The 14,898-nt window shown below is 40.0% G+C and overlaps 1 protein-coding gene and 1 pseudogene across 1 annotated transcript; one reads left to right on the plus strand and one right to left on the minus strand.

Annotated features, from left to right (window-relative positions):
* Positions 1-3,175: 3,175 nt before the first annotated feature.
* Positions 3,176-7,143, minus strand: LOC126605101 (zinc finger CCCH domain-containing protein 64-like; annotated as a pseudogene).
* Positions 7,144-13,239: 6,096 nt separating this feature from the next.
* Positions 13,240-13,797, plus strand: LOC126602722 (uncharacterized mitochondrial protein AtMg00310-like). Its single transcript, XM_050269613.1, has one exon. The coding sequence runs from the start codon at positions 13,240-13,242 to the stop codon at positions 13,795-13,797; it is 558 nt and encodes a 185-aa protein (XP_050125570.1).
* The last annotated feature ends 1,101 nt before the right edge of the window (positions 13,798-14,898 follow it).

Consider the following 14,898-nt stretch of genomic DNA (forward strand, 5'->3'; position numbering starts at 1 on the left):
TTCTGTAATCAAAATGGGGGTGGCCTCTCTATGGCCCAGTCATTGTTCGACATATATTAAGTTTATAACAATAAACTTAAGAAAAGTTAAATTTATAAACACGTGTGAGTTAATGATTGGAACCACAGAAAGATTACATCTATTTTAGGTGTAGAAGATTTGGTCTCGGTCAATACATTCCTAACATATGCTGCAGTTTATGAGAAGCCATTTAATCCTTCTAAAAAGGGTTGACCTGAATATTTATTCATGGTTCCATACTCATAAGTTCTTAACCTTGACTTTGGAAAAACTTACTTGAAGACTCGAATGGAATATTTAAGATTATGTCTCTTCTTAAATGGCTGCCTTCCATTACTTTTGAAACAGAAGCATCTATAGATAGGTTACGCTAATCCATTCATACCTAATTTCAGGTTTTGGTAATTCATGGCTAATTATGGAGCAAATGTGGTTTAAGTCAATTTGTTTATGATAGTGGTAAGTGATTTGTAGGCTCAACTGGTTAGGAGCTTTTGTCTTTACACTTGAGGTCTCGTGTTCAAATCTCCTTTCCCATATTTTAATGTAAATTTCCCATCGTTTGTCCAAAAAAAAAAAAAAAACAACAACAACAATTTGTTGTGATAGCGTGCCTACTCATTTGGACCTGAATTCAAATCCCAATTCTTGTAAATTAAGCAGGTTCAAACGTCCCTTTATCAATGAAGGGGAGAGATCTGTGGTATCATTTTTTTTTTATATATAATTTTTTACAGAAGTTTTTGTGGGGCCAACTTTGTAATATATTTTAATGAACCAAACTGTCTATCTTTTGAGTATTCCCTCAAAGATTATGTCTACTAAAAATCATTCAAATTTAAAATCATATGATTGTTGGATTAAGGGTTTAGGGCTTCTTTGTAGAACCGTATTCGTCTATTTTCTTTACTACAAATGAATGTCTATGATTTTGCATTTGCCTAATTTCTTGTAAGGATGATCTATGAATGATGTTCTAAAAGATACGGTTCGGATCGTTAAAATACATTACAAAATGAGCCCCACAAAAACGTGTGTCCAAAGTTGTGTAAAAAAAGTGATGTCACAGATCCATTTCATGTTCGAACCTCTCTTCCCATGGTTTAATGTATATTTCCTATGGTTTATCAAAAGAAAAAAAAAATTATTATTACAATGTACCTACTTCTTTGGACCTGAATTCAAATCTTAGTTTGTAAACTATAGTAGGTTCAAATATCGCTTTATCAATAAAATACAACATATTAAAAGCTCATAAAATCATAAACATATAATTTTGAGAAATTGACTAAAATGAATAATTTATAAATTAAACCATTTTAAAAATATAAATACGTCGTCAATATTTAATCCGTTGTTTGTATTTAAAGTTTATCAACTCCCCCGTAATTCTCTTGTAATGGAATTACAAATAAAATCAGCCACAAAATTCAAACACTGCCAGAGTGGAGCCCTACTCTGCTGGTTTAGTTTGTCCAAACCTAGAGCTGATTTTGACTGATCATCCAAGTTTGTGGACTAGTTTGTTGATGATGCAAATATTACTAGAGAATATGCTTCTACCAAGCCCACACACAATCTGGCTTCAAATGTCACAATAATTTAAAAGTTATTTTAATCACCTACAAACTACTTATTTATTAGACGGTTAGTAAACAACTTACGTGGAATTTATATCATTTTATTTCAATTTTATATAATTTAGTAAACAGTTTCAACGAGAATGATAATTCTGACTCATTTTCTATTATATTCGTCCTCATCAAACTACGAATTAGTAAACATATTATAAAACTCTGAGACACACCTTGCCCATCGAGTGGACGCACAAATTCTCTTTTGTCCCGGTTGCTGGAAATATACTAGAAGCTCAACTCGTTCACTTGTTCTAATTGACTTTGTGATAAAAAAATATTATCATGATCAACCATGGATTTAATCACACAAATAAAAGATTATGGCATCGTGGGATGTAGACAAACCACTGAAACTCCCACCCCACATGCTGAGTGGACCATTCGAATCTATATCACCATCCAAACACTGTTCCAAACACGTTTCTGCGTCTTCTTTTTCACTTGGGTCCCTCCTACTCTTCACTTCACGGACCAATAACGCGTCTGTTTGAGGCCACGGAGAACGATTTCGATGAAATGGAAATGTCATTGTATCGATATTTCAAATCAGTCACGTACTGCTGTAAAAGTTGAAACACATGATAAAACGTGATTCATAATGACACTCCCGTTGCAGGAAGTTTCTCTCGAGGCCATGAGCCCCATGTAATAATCGAGAGTTTAAAAGTTGGGTTTCAAGATCACAATGATTTCTCTACTTAGTAGTTAGAGCAACCTTGTGATCCAATGGTTTTCTTGTCGCTGACTCCATACTTGTTCGAGCACTGGCCCGCAATATTTCCATCACGACCTAAAAAGCAAAGGTAACGTGACTGTTCTGCCACAAAGCTTCTTTAGGACCAGCTAACTAGATAGCTTGTAGGCCAAGCCTTTACTTCCGACAAAGACAAATCAATCTGCATCGCTTCTTGCAACAAGAACAAAGAAGGTTGGCACTTGGGACCAGAGAGAAACCTCCCGACAGTGCGTGAATGGTTTGAGATACCGCCAACATGACATTCAACGTGGATGAAAGATTTTTCACATCTAGTTGGAGATCAAATTACATGACACCGGTACACTACCATCATAGCGTTCCATGCCATGTGAGTCTTTCTTGTCCCGTAGGGTTCAACTTTGCACTCTTTATTTCAACATTGGTTTGTTTCTTTTGGAGGCTGCAGCTTTGCTAAAGGCTGAAAAGACACACTAGTAGGCTCCTCACTCCTAGTAAGTCTTACCAAACGGGAGTCCCACTCAACAAGGTCTTCAGTGGCAAGCAGGGATTGTAATAATTTTATGGACCCTGAGAGTGTGACCCTTTGCCCCTTCTATCATAAGCATAAGACTAATCATTGTAACAATTATTAGATGCATAATTCTTGTATTCTTGATCACATTCCAACAGATGCGGGTCAGGGCCGTTTCTGCTTGCATCACTCAATAGACAAACCGAAAACACGAAAAGAAATGTCTCGCGACTGCAAAGTGGAGTGCAATGATTGAGTTTCAAATGCCACAAAACTGGAAAGTGCTAATTAAAGAATGTGATTTCACATTGAAGCCGTCTAATGCGGTGAAGACAGCAGAGAATTACAATTCTGGATGTAGATTTACAACAGAACTCAGATTCCGAATCCAAAAATACAAAAACAGATGAACAATAATCGACACCAATCAGCACTTGGGTTAACTTACTGGACAATGTCCCATCTTTGAAGGCCACCTCCTGATCTCACTTGTTGCAGAGAGAATGAACCACTGACAAGTTGTTCGGTTTGGGAAGCAGTAGAGAACATCTGCGGTTAGTTCTCATCCAAAAGTGGTAGCTATCCACCTTAAGGTGACAAAAATGACCTATAAGGAGCAACGTTGGATTTGTTTCTCAAAATTGCAAGAATATGGAGGACCTCGCGCATAGACGGAGAAATGCAAAAGTACATTTGATATCACATCAGGTCACAAGTTTATGACTCTCAGTGGTTACTTCCCTTCGAGAGAAATTACTTATTTGGATCGAATTCTCCAAATCCACTCTTGAAATCTTCCACCATCTTGGTTTCCTCTTCTTTGCTATCTGTACAATTCTTCCAATCATCCCTGTCAGCCTTCTTCAACAGACCCGCCATAACCTGCAAATATATCATTTGTCATTGGATTTCAACCTTCTGAATGTCAGGAAACACATTGGCAGATTATAAACAATCGGTTGAACTATGTCCTTACCTGACGTCCAAATTGAGGTAAGAATTTCTCATTCTCTTCAATCGAATGTGATAGGATTGTACCATCAGGGAGCTGAGCATAGAAAAAACTAAAATTTCTGTCGAACTGTTCCCCTAACAGTATTCTCCCATCATAATTATTACTGGCTGCAATGAAGAGAAGCATCAGTTAAAGATACAGTAGAAGTGAAGGAATATCGGAAGTTTCTCAAAAATTGTACTTGAAAAGTTCCATGCAGATTGAGCACAATAAAAATGGGTTTTTACATTTCATGGTCGTGAACTTGAAGCCCTGCCCTTCAGCTGCTAAGTTAAATATATTTTTAACGTCAGCTGCTTTGGCTGAAGGAACAGGAACGGCCTATACAAAAGAATGATGGGGTAAGTAATTCACCCAAGAAACTTCTTACATAAACATTTGCAACACAGATCCTTACCTGAAGATTAGCATGAGTGGTACGTCTTGAAGCCCATTCGAAGAAAACAACTTCCATTCCTTGTTTGTTATAATACTTCTTCAGAGCATTCTGAAACTTATCAAGCTCAATTTCCCATTCTGAGGGTAGAGAAACAGTATTCGGTGAATGGCCTATAGGGATTAGCAATACGTGATCTTCAACGAGTGGGCCTTCAGCAAGGGCACAATAGTAATGCTCCCCTATGCTGATAATTAGATGTGATTCAACTTTGGGGCTTGACAAACAAAACCAACACTCTGTTGTCCTGCATGTGGGATCAAACTTAGTGTTACAACCAAAAGAAATAACATCTTGAATCTGTCTGACTGGCCTGCTCAGTAAGCATAAAAGTGTAACTCAGAGACCGACCTGTTACTGTTCGCATTTCCAGATCCACGTCTCTGTTGAGAATTGCTCTCACCTTCATCCTGTAAGCTGTGCTTACATTTGCAATCTGGGCCCCTTTCACATTTTCCTTTGTTCATAACTTCAAAACAAACACCGCTCAACGACTGTTCTCTTGCATCTACATCATGCTGAAAGTTGCAACTTTCGCCTCAAGGACAAGAGCCAGACGATACAAACTTAAAACACAGCCTATTACCATCTCCATGTTTCTGCCTTTTCTGGGAGACATCATATCTCCAGTACTGCGAATTGGAAATACTATCACTAGACCTCTTCCCAGCTTCCATTGAATGAGCTGTTTTCTCCTCATATGTGTATGGAGATAAGGTAGTGGTTGTCGACTTTGTCCTAATCTCCATAGCAGACATTGTAGATGCTGGAGTTGGAGAAAGCGCATGAATAAATTTCTGAGGAGCAAGTACAAATACACAATAGGTTATTAATGCCTAGAAGCTATATCTAAGGACAGAAAATGAAGATGTAATGTAACGATAAAAAACTGAAGGATTTTATCCAAAACAAGGGACAGACGCATATCAATTCCTCCCAAGACCAAATTATAAGGAAAACAAAGATGTTAGTCTTGATGAATATACCTGTTTATCTTTGTTTCCAACTGGAGCAAGACCCAAAAAGCGGGTCACATGTACAGCCTCGACATTAGCGTACAGTTCACGTGCATAGAACACACCCTTCGTGCCTGCAATATGATAGCTACCACAGAAGACGAACTTTGATCAGAATCATAGAGCTGTTGCTACTATCCAAAGCAAACACTAAAATTATTCTGTTTGCTACTAGATGCAATTGAGGAGAGCACTAAAAGTGACATGTCATGCAATAATATCCAAAATATTCATACCGTGGTTTGATCTCAGCTACTAGCTCTGCCACAATATTGTCACTGCCAAAAGGCTCATAGGCTACAGGGGGAACATCAGATGTATTTGCTCTATTAGTGATCCCACTGGGCCATTTATTAGTAACAATCAGTTAAAGAAATCACATAAAAGGTCTATAAACGAAAACATGCAGCAAAAAAATATGCATGTAACGGATACCAAATGAGCGTCTTTTTCATTTTAGAAGATAAAAAAGAAGAAATTTATAGAAAAACAAGGATATGTTAGAAACAAGTCAATAATTCCAGGCTCCTCAGCAATTGCTTGCAACACATCAACATCGTCCTGATTATATGTCCCGAACTGTTGACTATCTGAATATTGCTGACCGGATAAATACGCCACAGATAACCCTAAACAATGGAGGACCATAATCAGTTATAAACATAAATGATTGGATATCAACTATCAGTCAATCAGTCTATTAGTAAATTCCTTAAAATATATATAAGCAAACTATTGACGTGGACATCAACATCAGTCTTTAGGGTTTATTGGTAGAGAGATTCCAGTTACCTTTTATTATTGTTTTACTTTAAGTTTTCTGAGTTTTTGCTTCTGCTAAACTATCTACATTCCGCTGCCCAATTCTGTCCTACATCACTATCGTAAGCTATCACAACCATTCACACATTCCTCAGTGCTTACCACACTCAAAAAGTTCAATCCCTAAGTTGTGCATTAATCACTCGCCTTTGAACAGAATTATGTGATCCGAATAATCTTAATCAAGCCGAGCAACTAATCCGATTTTAGGAAAAATATAGTAAAGATTAGCTAAGAACAGAAACCGCAAACTAACTTAAGCTTAATACAATTCATTAGCAAAACAAAGTAAACTACTGAGTTCTAATTAAGCACAATTGTAAACCAAAAATTTTAACCTCCAGTTCACTCCTTTTTCCCAGTAACCAGACAGAACCACAGGTTTCCCTCCTTTATTTTCACAGTAACCAAACGGAAACGTAAGCGACAAAAATAAGCCGGAATTTAAAGCACATTGGACTATACCGTGGAGCGTAAATTTGCCACTGCCTTTCAACCAGTATAGATTGTCGCAAACCTTCAAGCCGTCCAATTTGAAGCCTTGATTACCGGCGTCTGTCATCGCAGCCAGGAGGACCTTAGCGGCGCTGACGCCGTAGTCGCCGATGAAGTAGGTCGGGAGGGGAATTTGGGCCCGGTCCTCGATGGAGTCGTTGAACTCGTCGAGCTGGTCCGCCGAGTCGGGGAAGAACTGGCCCACGCATAACAGCGCGTCGAATGGACCCGCCGCCGATTTGTTGACCTAGAACGAGTTAACTCAGTAAAATTAGAAATTGAAAACTGGTGGAGCTAGAAAAATGACACAGAGGTAGAGGTAGAGATAGAGAGGGAGAGATACCGAAACGACGCGTTTGAAAAGCTGCTTGAGGTCGCCGGAAACGTCGCCGGAGAGCAGAGTTTTGGGGGGGAGCCATGAGTGAGAGTGTTGACAGAACGAGGCGGGGTTGGGAGGTTCACGACGGACTGGGCGCGCTTAAGATTCTAGTATTTTGGGCTTTCCTTTTTTTGGGCTTTCAAGGTCAGTGGCAGAGTGGCCCAATTTTTCAGTTCCTCTTCGTCCAAAAAAAAAAAAGGGGTTTGCTATTCACACACCTCATTTTACTTGTCACACATCTCTTGATAATTTCTGTCTATTGATCTTCTTCAATTCATCCGATCCGATGGCCGAAAATTAAAAATGTGTGTGAGAAGTAAAATGGGGTGTGTGGATATCACACAAAAAAAAAAAAGTTCCGCCTTTCTAAAGAAAAAACATTAAAAAATCCAAACCCTCTGCGCTATACTATTGTTTTACGCATTTCTTCTCTACAAAATTTATATGTAATTTATTTTTTATTGAAAAAATTTGCCGTGCCTGTTGTTGTTGTTATAAACTTAAAATTTGATAAAGCCATAAGAATCAAGGGAATTTTAACGAAAAGCTCCCGATATTGTTCAATTTAACAAAAAACCATATTTTTACACTAAAAAGTCAATCATGGTACTATTCACTTCACCCTTTATTTTGTCATTATTGTTAAAACTCAAAGTTTTCAAGCCTTTTTCATTTGTTTTCCTAAGAATCAATTCATGCTTCAAGATTTTGAACTCTATGATTTTTACAAACAATTATTGTAGAATACGTAAATCATATACCTTGATAATTAACCGTTAAATGTGATTTACAATATCTATCTTCAACGATTTGTAGACGAACCGTAGGTGTAGAGGAAATTTAGGTTTCTCTCTAGCCTTACTTTCACATTAAAACTCTATTACGTGTATTTCATTACTGTGACATAGATGAGTATGTGCACTATTATATGCATAGAAATGACCCATTTTCTAATGAAGTCCATAATTTATTATCACTAATCACGGTAATGAATTAGAAAATTAATTCTCATAATTTGACTAAAATGATTGCTTCCAAAAGAATATTCATTAAATCGAATGTATCACACATGAACATGAACCATTTCATATAGAACCAAACTAAAATATTAAAGTTCCTCGAAAGGAAAGGGTAGTGGTGCTCTGGCTCCCTCTTTGGCCGTCTGAGATCTGTTTGTCCTGGTACACCACTGTGGTTCTTGAAATGGGGGTTTTTCTCGATGCTCTTTGCTCGGTGCCCGTAGGTAGTTTGGATCAGTTGTGAGGGTAGGCATTTGGTGCTTATCAGTGTGTGGGCCTGCCGTTTTGCTGCGAAGTTTTGGATTGGCTGGGGCTAGGGTCGCCTTGGGTTTCTCGCTAGGAAGGGAGGATCTGAGAGCAAATCTAGTGTTGCCATGACATGAGAACTTGCGGAAGGGTGCAAGGGGGTGAAGGGACTCTCGATTGAAGCGAGTCATCTGTTCTGCCATGGCGGTGGAGAGCGAAAGGAAAGAAATGAAGGATTTGGGTTCACGATTTGGTTCTAACCTAAAATTATCTGAGAAAAAGCGCGGGGCTATCAACATTGAGATGAAGGATGTCGAATGAGCCTTATTGAGGTTCTAATACACCATGATTGTAGAAATGCTCACTTCCAAGGATGTGAACGGAGAAGTGTTTGTCGACTGCTTTATGTCGTTTTGGCGGGGACGAGAGAGGGTCTCTATCAAGGACAAGAGAGGTCTCTATCAGGGACATTAGAGAACGGAGGTTCCCGGCATGTTTTTCAGAACAACGCGATTTGCAAAGGGTGGTAGACTTGGACCAGACTTGGACCTTCAAAAACGATCTTGTGCTAGTGGCAGATCAAACGGAGAATGGGCTGAACATATAGGCACCACTCTCCTTGGGTGTTTTATGGGTTTAGCTGCACAACGTTCCGGTGCTCAGCATGACTTAGGCGGTTGCCAAATCCATTGAAGGTTTGATGAGCACTGTTCGAATGGTAGACAAGTCGGGAAGCCGTGACTGCATTAACAGATTTCTCTGAGTGAAAATCAGATTCAATGTCTGAAAACCCCTCATACGAGAGACGTTTGTGAACTTCCTTGATGATGGCAAGGTCTAGGTTGACTTTAAGTATGAATCATTATCGAAATACTGCATAATTTGTGGGCTGTTAAGACATCCAACAAGAGTTTGCAAATACCTCTAGGTCAATAGAATGGGAGATAATGAGAGCTCCAGGGATATGGAAGATGCATTTGCGTTCCGAGGATTGGATGCAGTGACAGACCTGTGAGGCAACCCTTTGGGAGCTGGTTCACGGAGCAGGGTATCAATAGGGTCAAAGGGGGCGGAGGAGCTCGGAGCATTGGAAAGATGAGCGGAGTGACGAACCAGACATGGGAAGACGATCTAGTCGCTCTTCAACGGCTTCAGGTATGGGGAGCCCCATATAGTATGGGGGTTGCAGATCTCAAAGCATGAGCAAGGTATAACTAAGGTGGAAAATGAAGTCATCTACACTGCTACCTCGCCGAGTAATCCTCGTTGGTCTTCGAGCAAAAGTGGGTATGGGGACACTAAGCTTCCTGACAAATTCTGCCGCCAACAATTGGAAGAGAATGATGCTAAAAGGGCTAGAGAAATGGCATTTAACACAAGGTTAATTGGATTGGGGGGCGTGGTTACTGTTGGAGCTGATCATGTTGTCCTTCATGAAATTCCTGAGCAGGAAGAAAGGGTGAATGTGGCTAATGTGTCTTTGGAAACCGGCCAATGATTTGATTTAAACTTTGTGCCACTTGCTATAGATGATATAAATATGGGGATGATTGGTAGGGGGAGGATTCAGATGTTCAAGCGAGTGGAGTGGCAGATGTAGAGGGAGACATGGCTATGGATGATGATCCGTTCGAATTGGCACTTATTATTGAGGCTGTGATGAATAAGCACAAAGGAAAAAGCGATCGTATCAAGATGTGGAGTATACTTTGCCAATTCAATGTGTGGAACCTAAAAGTAATCGGCTAAGGAAGAGCTTATTTTTAGAGGTGGAGGAGACCAGCCGTGAAAGGTCTCCCAAGTCCCCATGAACCTAATCGCATGGAATTGTCAAGGTATCGGGGGTGACCTTACAGTTGACAATTTGCTGGAGCAGAATCGGCTCCACACACCCTGACATAGTAATCATGCTAGAAACAAAGAACAAAAGTAGCCGTTATGGATATCTTAAAAGGAGACTAGGAATAGAGCATATGCATGCATTGGAACCAAGAGGAATTAGTGGCGAGTTGTGCGTGTTTTGGAAAGACGACTCACATGTGATTTTGGTGAAGTCTGAGGACTTTGTGATTGAAGTAAGACTATGGGATGAAAATAAAAAATGTCATTGTCGCTTGTTTGCCATTTATGCCAATATTGATGAGAAAAAACGGAGGGACCAATGGGTGTGCTTGAGCAAGCAGATAGAAAAAGACAGGGACATAAGTCTCATCATCGGGAACTTCAATGATATCTTGTGTAATGAAGAAAAAGAAGGCGGCAACTATAGAATGACGTCTAGTTTGCGTGACTTTAGAGAGTTCATGGCTTGAAATGAGTTCATGGACATAGGCTATGAAGGTTGTCCCTTTACATGGCGGAATAACAAAGAGGCTATACTAATTCAATAGCGGCTTGATCGAGGGCTGACAACCATGGGGTGGCATGATCTTTACCCCGATACCAAAATCAGGCACATGATGTTGGAAAGGTCAAACCATGCACTGCTCTTCACATGGTGTTGAAAGGGTCTGACCATGCACTACTCTTTCTGTCCACGAAAAATGTAAAGGTGGAAAGGGAAGAAAATTCACTTATGATGCACACTGGAGTAAGATTGAAGAGTGCCGTGACTTGGTGGCAGGGGACTGGAGGGATAAGTTCAGAAGTTCACATGTCTTTCGATTTTGTGAAAAAATGAAAACTCATCATGAAAAGCTTAAAATCGTGGTATAGAGGGAGAGACATGAACTCTAAAAAAGTCATTAAGTAGCTGAAAAAAAAGATCAAAGCAGCTTATAAATCAAGCGGGTTTACCATGTATGAGGTTAAACTAAAGGAAAGGAAGCTCTGGGTCATCCACAAGAATGAAGAGTCACACTGGAGAGTGAAGTCGATGATCCAATGGCTTAAAAGGGAGATAAGAATACGAAGTTCTTCCATACGCAAACGCTGAAAAGGTGTAGATTTAACCAGATTTGGGGATTGGAGGACTCGAATGGGGTGTGGCATGAGAGTGATACCGGGATAAGTTCTACTATGACTTCCTATTTTTCTAAGCTATTATAGACTAGTAGGCTTAGTCAAATTGATGGGATTGTGAGCTGTTTGGAGGCCCGGGTGGCACTTGAGGATAACCTCGCATTGACGGCACCAGTGACAGATGGTGAAATTGAGGTGGCAGCCTTTCAAACCCCACATACGCATGCCTCGGGTCCTGATGGGTTCTCTGGTTGCTTTTACCAGGATCATTGGGAGACAGTGGGAAAATATGTGGTGAAGATAATCAAAGCCTTCTGGCACTCGGGCACGCTCTTGTGGAAACTAAACCATACCAACTTGGTGTTCATTCTAAAGGTGAAATGCCGAAGAACATGACGTAATATCGACTTATTGTGCTATGCAATGTAATCTATAAGATTTTTGCCAATGTACTTACAAATAAATTAAAGAAGGTGATGCCAAAGGTGATTAGTGACAATTAATCTGCCTTTGTCGCTGGGAAGCAAATTCAAGACAACATACTAGTGGTGCATGAAATTATGCATTCCCTGCTTCATAAAAAAAATGAGGATCAAGCAAGCCTGGCAATAAAGCTGGACATGGCTAAGGCTTACGATCGCGTTGAATAAGAGTTCATCCTAACTATAATGGCAAAAATGGGTTTTGTGCCGCTGTTTTGTAGATGGATTAAGGAATGCATCTCCATTGCTTCCTTCAATATTCTAGTGAACGAAACCCCGACCGGGTACATTTTGCCGAAGAAGGGGCTGAGGCAGAGAGACCCATTATCTCCCTACTTATTCCTTCTTTGCACCGATGAGTTTTCCATGCTGATCATGAATGGTTTGGAGCAGGGTGTTCTTAATGGTTTTAGGGTGTTGCCAAACGGGGTAACGATAACACCCTTGTTCTTTGCAGATGATTCAATGTTGTTTGGTAATGCTATAGTGGATGAGGCGCAATGAGTAGTGGATGTGTTGAAGATTTATGCACTAGGGGTGGGTTCAAAAACCCGAAAACCGAAAAAAAAATCGAAAATCGAACCGAACCGAAATCGAAAAAACCGAACCGAATTGAAAAAACCAAACCGAACCGAACCAAATTAATTAAATTAATTTTTTTTTAATTATTTGTTTTGGGTATTATTTTCTAAACCCAATTTTTAAGTTAAAATGTGCTAAACCCAATGTGTTGCCAAACTTTAAGCTCAAAATAAATAAATAAAGGCCTATAAAAAATCTAAACCCTAACCTATTATATCTCCCCTATATAAGGTTCCGGAACCAAACTTCCTCCTGAAGTACCTACATCCATCTCCATAACACTGTCTACTTCTGCCCCAACTTTCTTTTCCAAATCTACTCTCATATAACATGTAACAGAATCCATAAACATTTATTTCGGGTAGATTACTTGGGTAATTTGTGATAAAAAAGAATCCAAAACACACTAAATAAATCCACCCACGCATTATTTTTACTAATCAAGTTGTCAACATGCATTTACAAGCAAACATCCCTGATCTTTGAACAACATCATACAATTTAACTTTTCTAAGTCATTTGTACGATTTTTGTGTTGTGAGCTTGTTAGTTTGGACTTTGGAAGACTTGATTGATGATTTTAGTTCAACTTTAAATGTTTATTTTCATTGTCTTTGATTCTAGTTAGAATGCTTATGTTATTATTGTGTTGGATATGTTAAAATTTAAAATTTCAATGTTTTTCATTTTTTGAAAAAAAACAAAAAACAAAAAACCGAAACCGAACCGGAAAAAACCAAACCGAAAAAAATTGAAAAAAATGAACCGAACAGAACCGATTTGAACCGAACCCACCCCTATTATGCATGAGGATTTGGCCAGGAAATCAATATGTCTAAAAGTTCGACTTCTTTGGCTCGAAGACTACGAACCGAACCAAGGAGGAAATTGGGAGAACTATGGGCATTCAGTGTAAGGCGGGATTCGGGAAGTACTTAGGTTTGCAAGCAAATTTTGGCCACTCAAAAAAAGTTATCTTTAAGGAGGTCCGGGAGAATATTGAGACTCGCATAGCGGGTTGGGCCAAGCAGTTCCTGTCCCAAGCGGGGAAAGAAGTCCTTGTCAAGGCGGTGGCTATGGCTATGCTGAATTACGCCATGAGTTGCTTTAAGTTACCAATTGGGGTGTGTAGGGATATAGAGAAAGTTATTCGTAACTACAGGTGGAGAGGCAATGAGCAGCAGAAAGGAGTCCACTGGATCTCTTGGGATCAGTTAATGAAGCAAAAACAGTATGGAGGCTTGGGCTTCAGAGATATCCAATGTTTCAATCTGGCTTTCATGGCCAATATTGGGTGGCGCCTGACCCAAAATTCGTTGTCTCTTCTAGCAACAGTTTTGAGGGACAAATACTTTCCAGGGAAAACTTTTAAGGATGCTTGTAAGGGAAGGAATACGTCCTGGGGTTGGAAGGGCATTTTCGAAGCATGTAAGGTGACACAACAAAACTTAAGGTGAAGGGTGGGCGACGGGACCAATATCAATATTAGGGAAGACCCATGGTTCCTTAAACCTTCCATGTTCAAAGTTAGGCCACAGGTGAGCCTGCCAAGGAACTATGATGAGTGATGTAATTGACCCGGCCTCAAAATCTTGGAATACTGATATGATTGCGGCGGGCTTTAGCCGGGATTATGTGGCTCCGATCTTAAGTATCCTTTGAAGTAGAACTGATTGCCGTGATAGACTAGTGTGGCACCACACTGTGAATAGGGACTACTCAGTCAGGTCCGGGTATGGGGTGGTTGTGTGTCTCATGGAGAACGGAGCCTTGGGGAGGAAATGACAGGGCTCGTCTAGCGAAAAACAGAAGAACAACCAGGTGTGAAATTTGATTTGGAGTTTGAAGGTCCCTAACAAAATTAAACTTTTCATTTGGCGGTGCTGTAACAATACGTTGGCGGTCCAACTTAATTTGCAAAGACGACACATGAGGGTTGATAATGTTTGTGGGGTGTGTAGCTTGGTGGATGAGTTGGAAAACCATCTATTTTTTCGCTGCGATTTCAGTCACCTGTTTTGGTTCTGTTCTCCGCTCCAACTAAACTCCCATGACTTGGTTGGTGCTGACTTTTTAGCAAGTTGGGAAATTTTCTATAATAGGGTCAAGGGAAGGGATAAAGTTGATGGGATTATGCAAGAGTTTACCTTCGGCTTGTGGAGACTCTGGAAAATAAGAACGAAGTTGTGTTCAACGGAGTGCACCAGTAGCCTTTAGAGGTTTTGGAGGTTTGGATGAGGAATATCTCTGAGTTCAAAGATGCTACGTCCTGGGGTACTGTGGGTGAGTGTCCAAAGAAATGGATGATGACATTGGCTACGGCTCGTGGGGAAGTACATTGGAAGAAGCTGGAGTACGGGTTTATCAAGGTCAATACTGATACGACTTGGTGTAAGGACACTCTGCGCGTGAGCGTAGGCTGGATTAGTCCCGACTTTACCGGCCTGCTTTAAGCTGTAGGAGGCTCGAGCACCGGATTTTGTCACACAATAGTTGCTGCTGAAGCATGTGCGATTCGTGATGCCATGCTGGCTTGCATTGACATTAGGTTTGATAAA

This window comes from Malus sylvestris, chromosome 15 (genome assembly GCF_916048215.2).
Source record: "Malus sylvestris chromosome 15, drMalSylv7.2, whole genome shotgun sequence".
Classification (NCBI taxonomy): domain Eukaryota; kingdom Viridiplantae; phylum Streptophyta; class Magnoliopsida; order Rosales; family Rosaceae; genus Malus; species Malus sylvestris.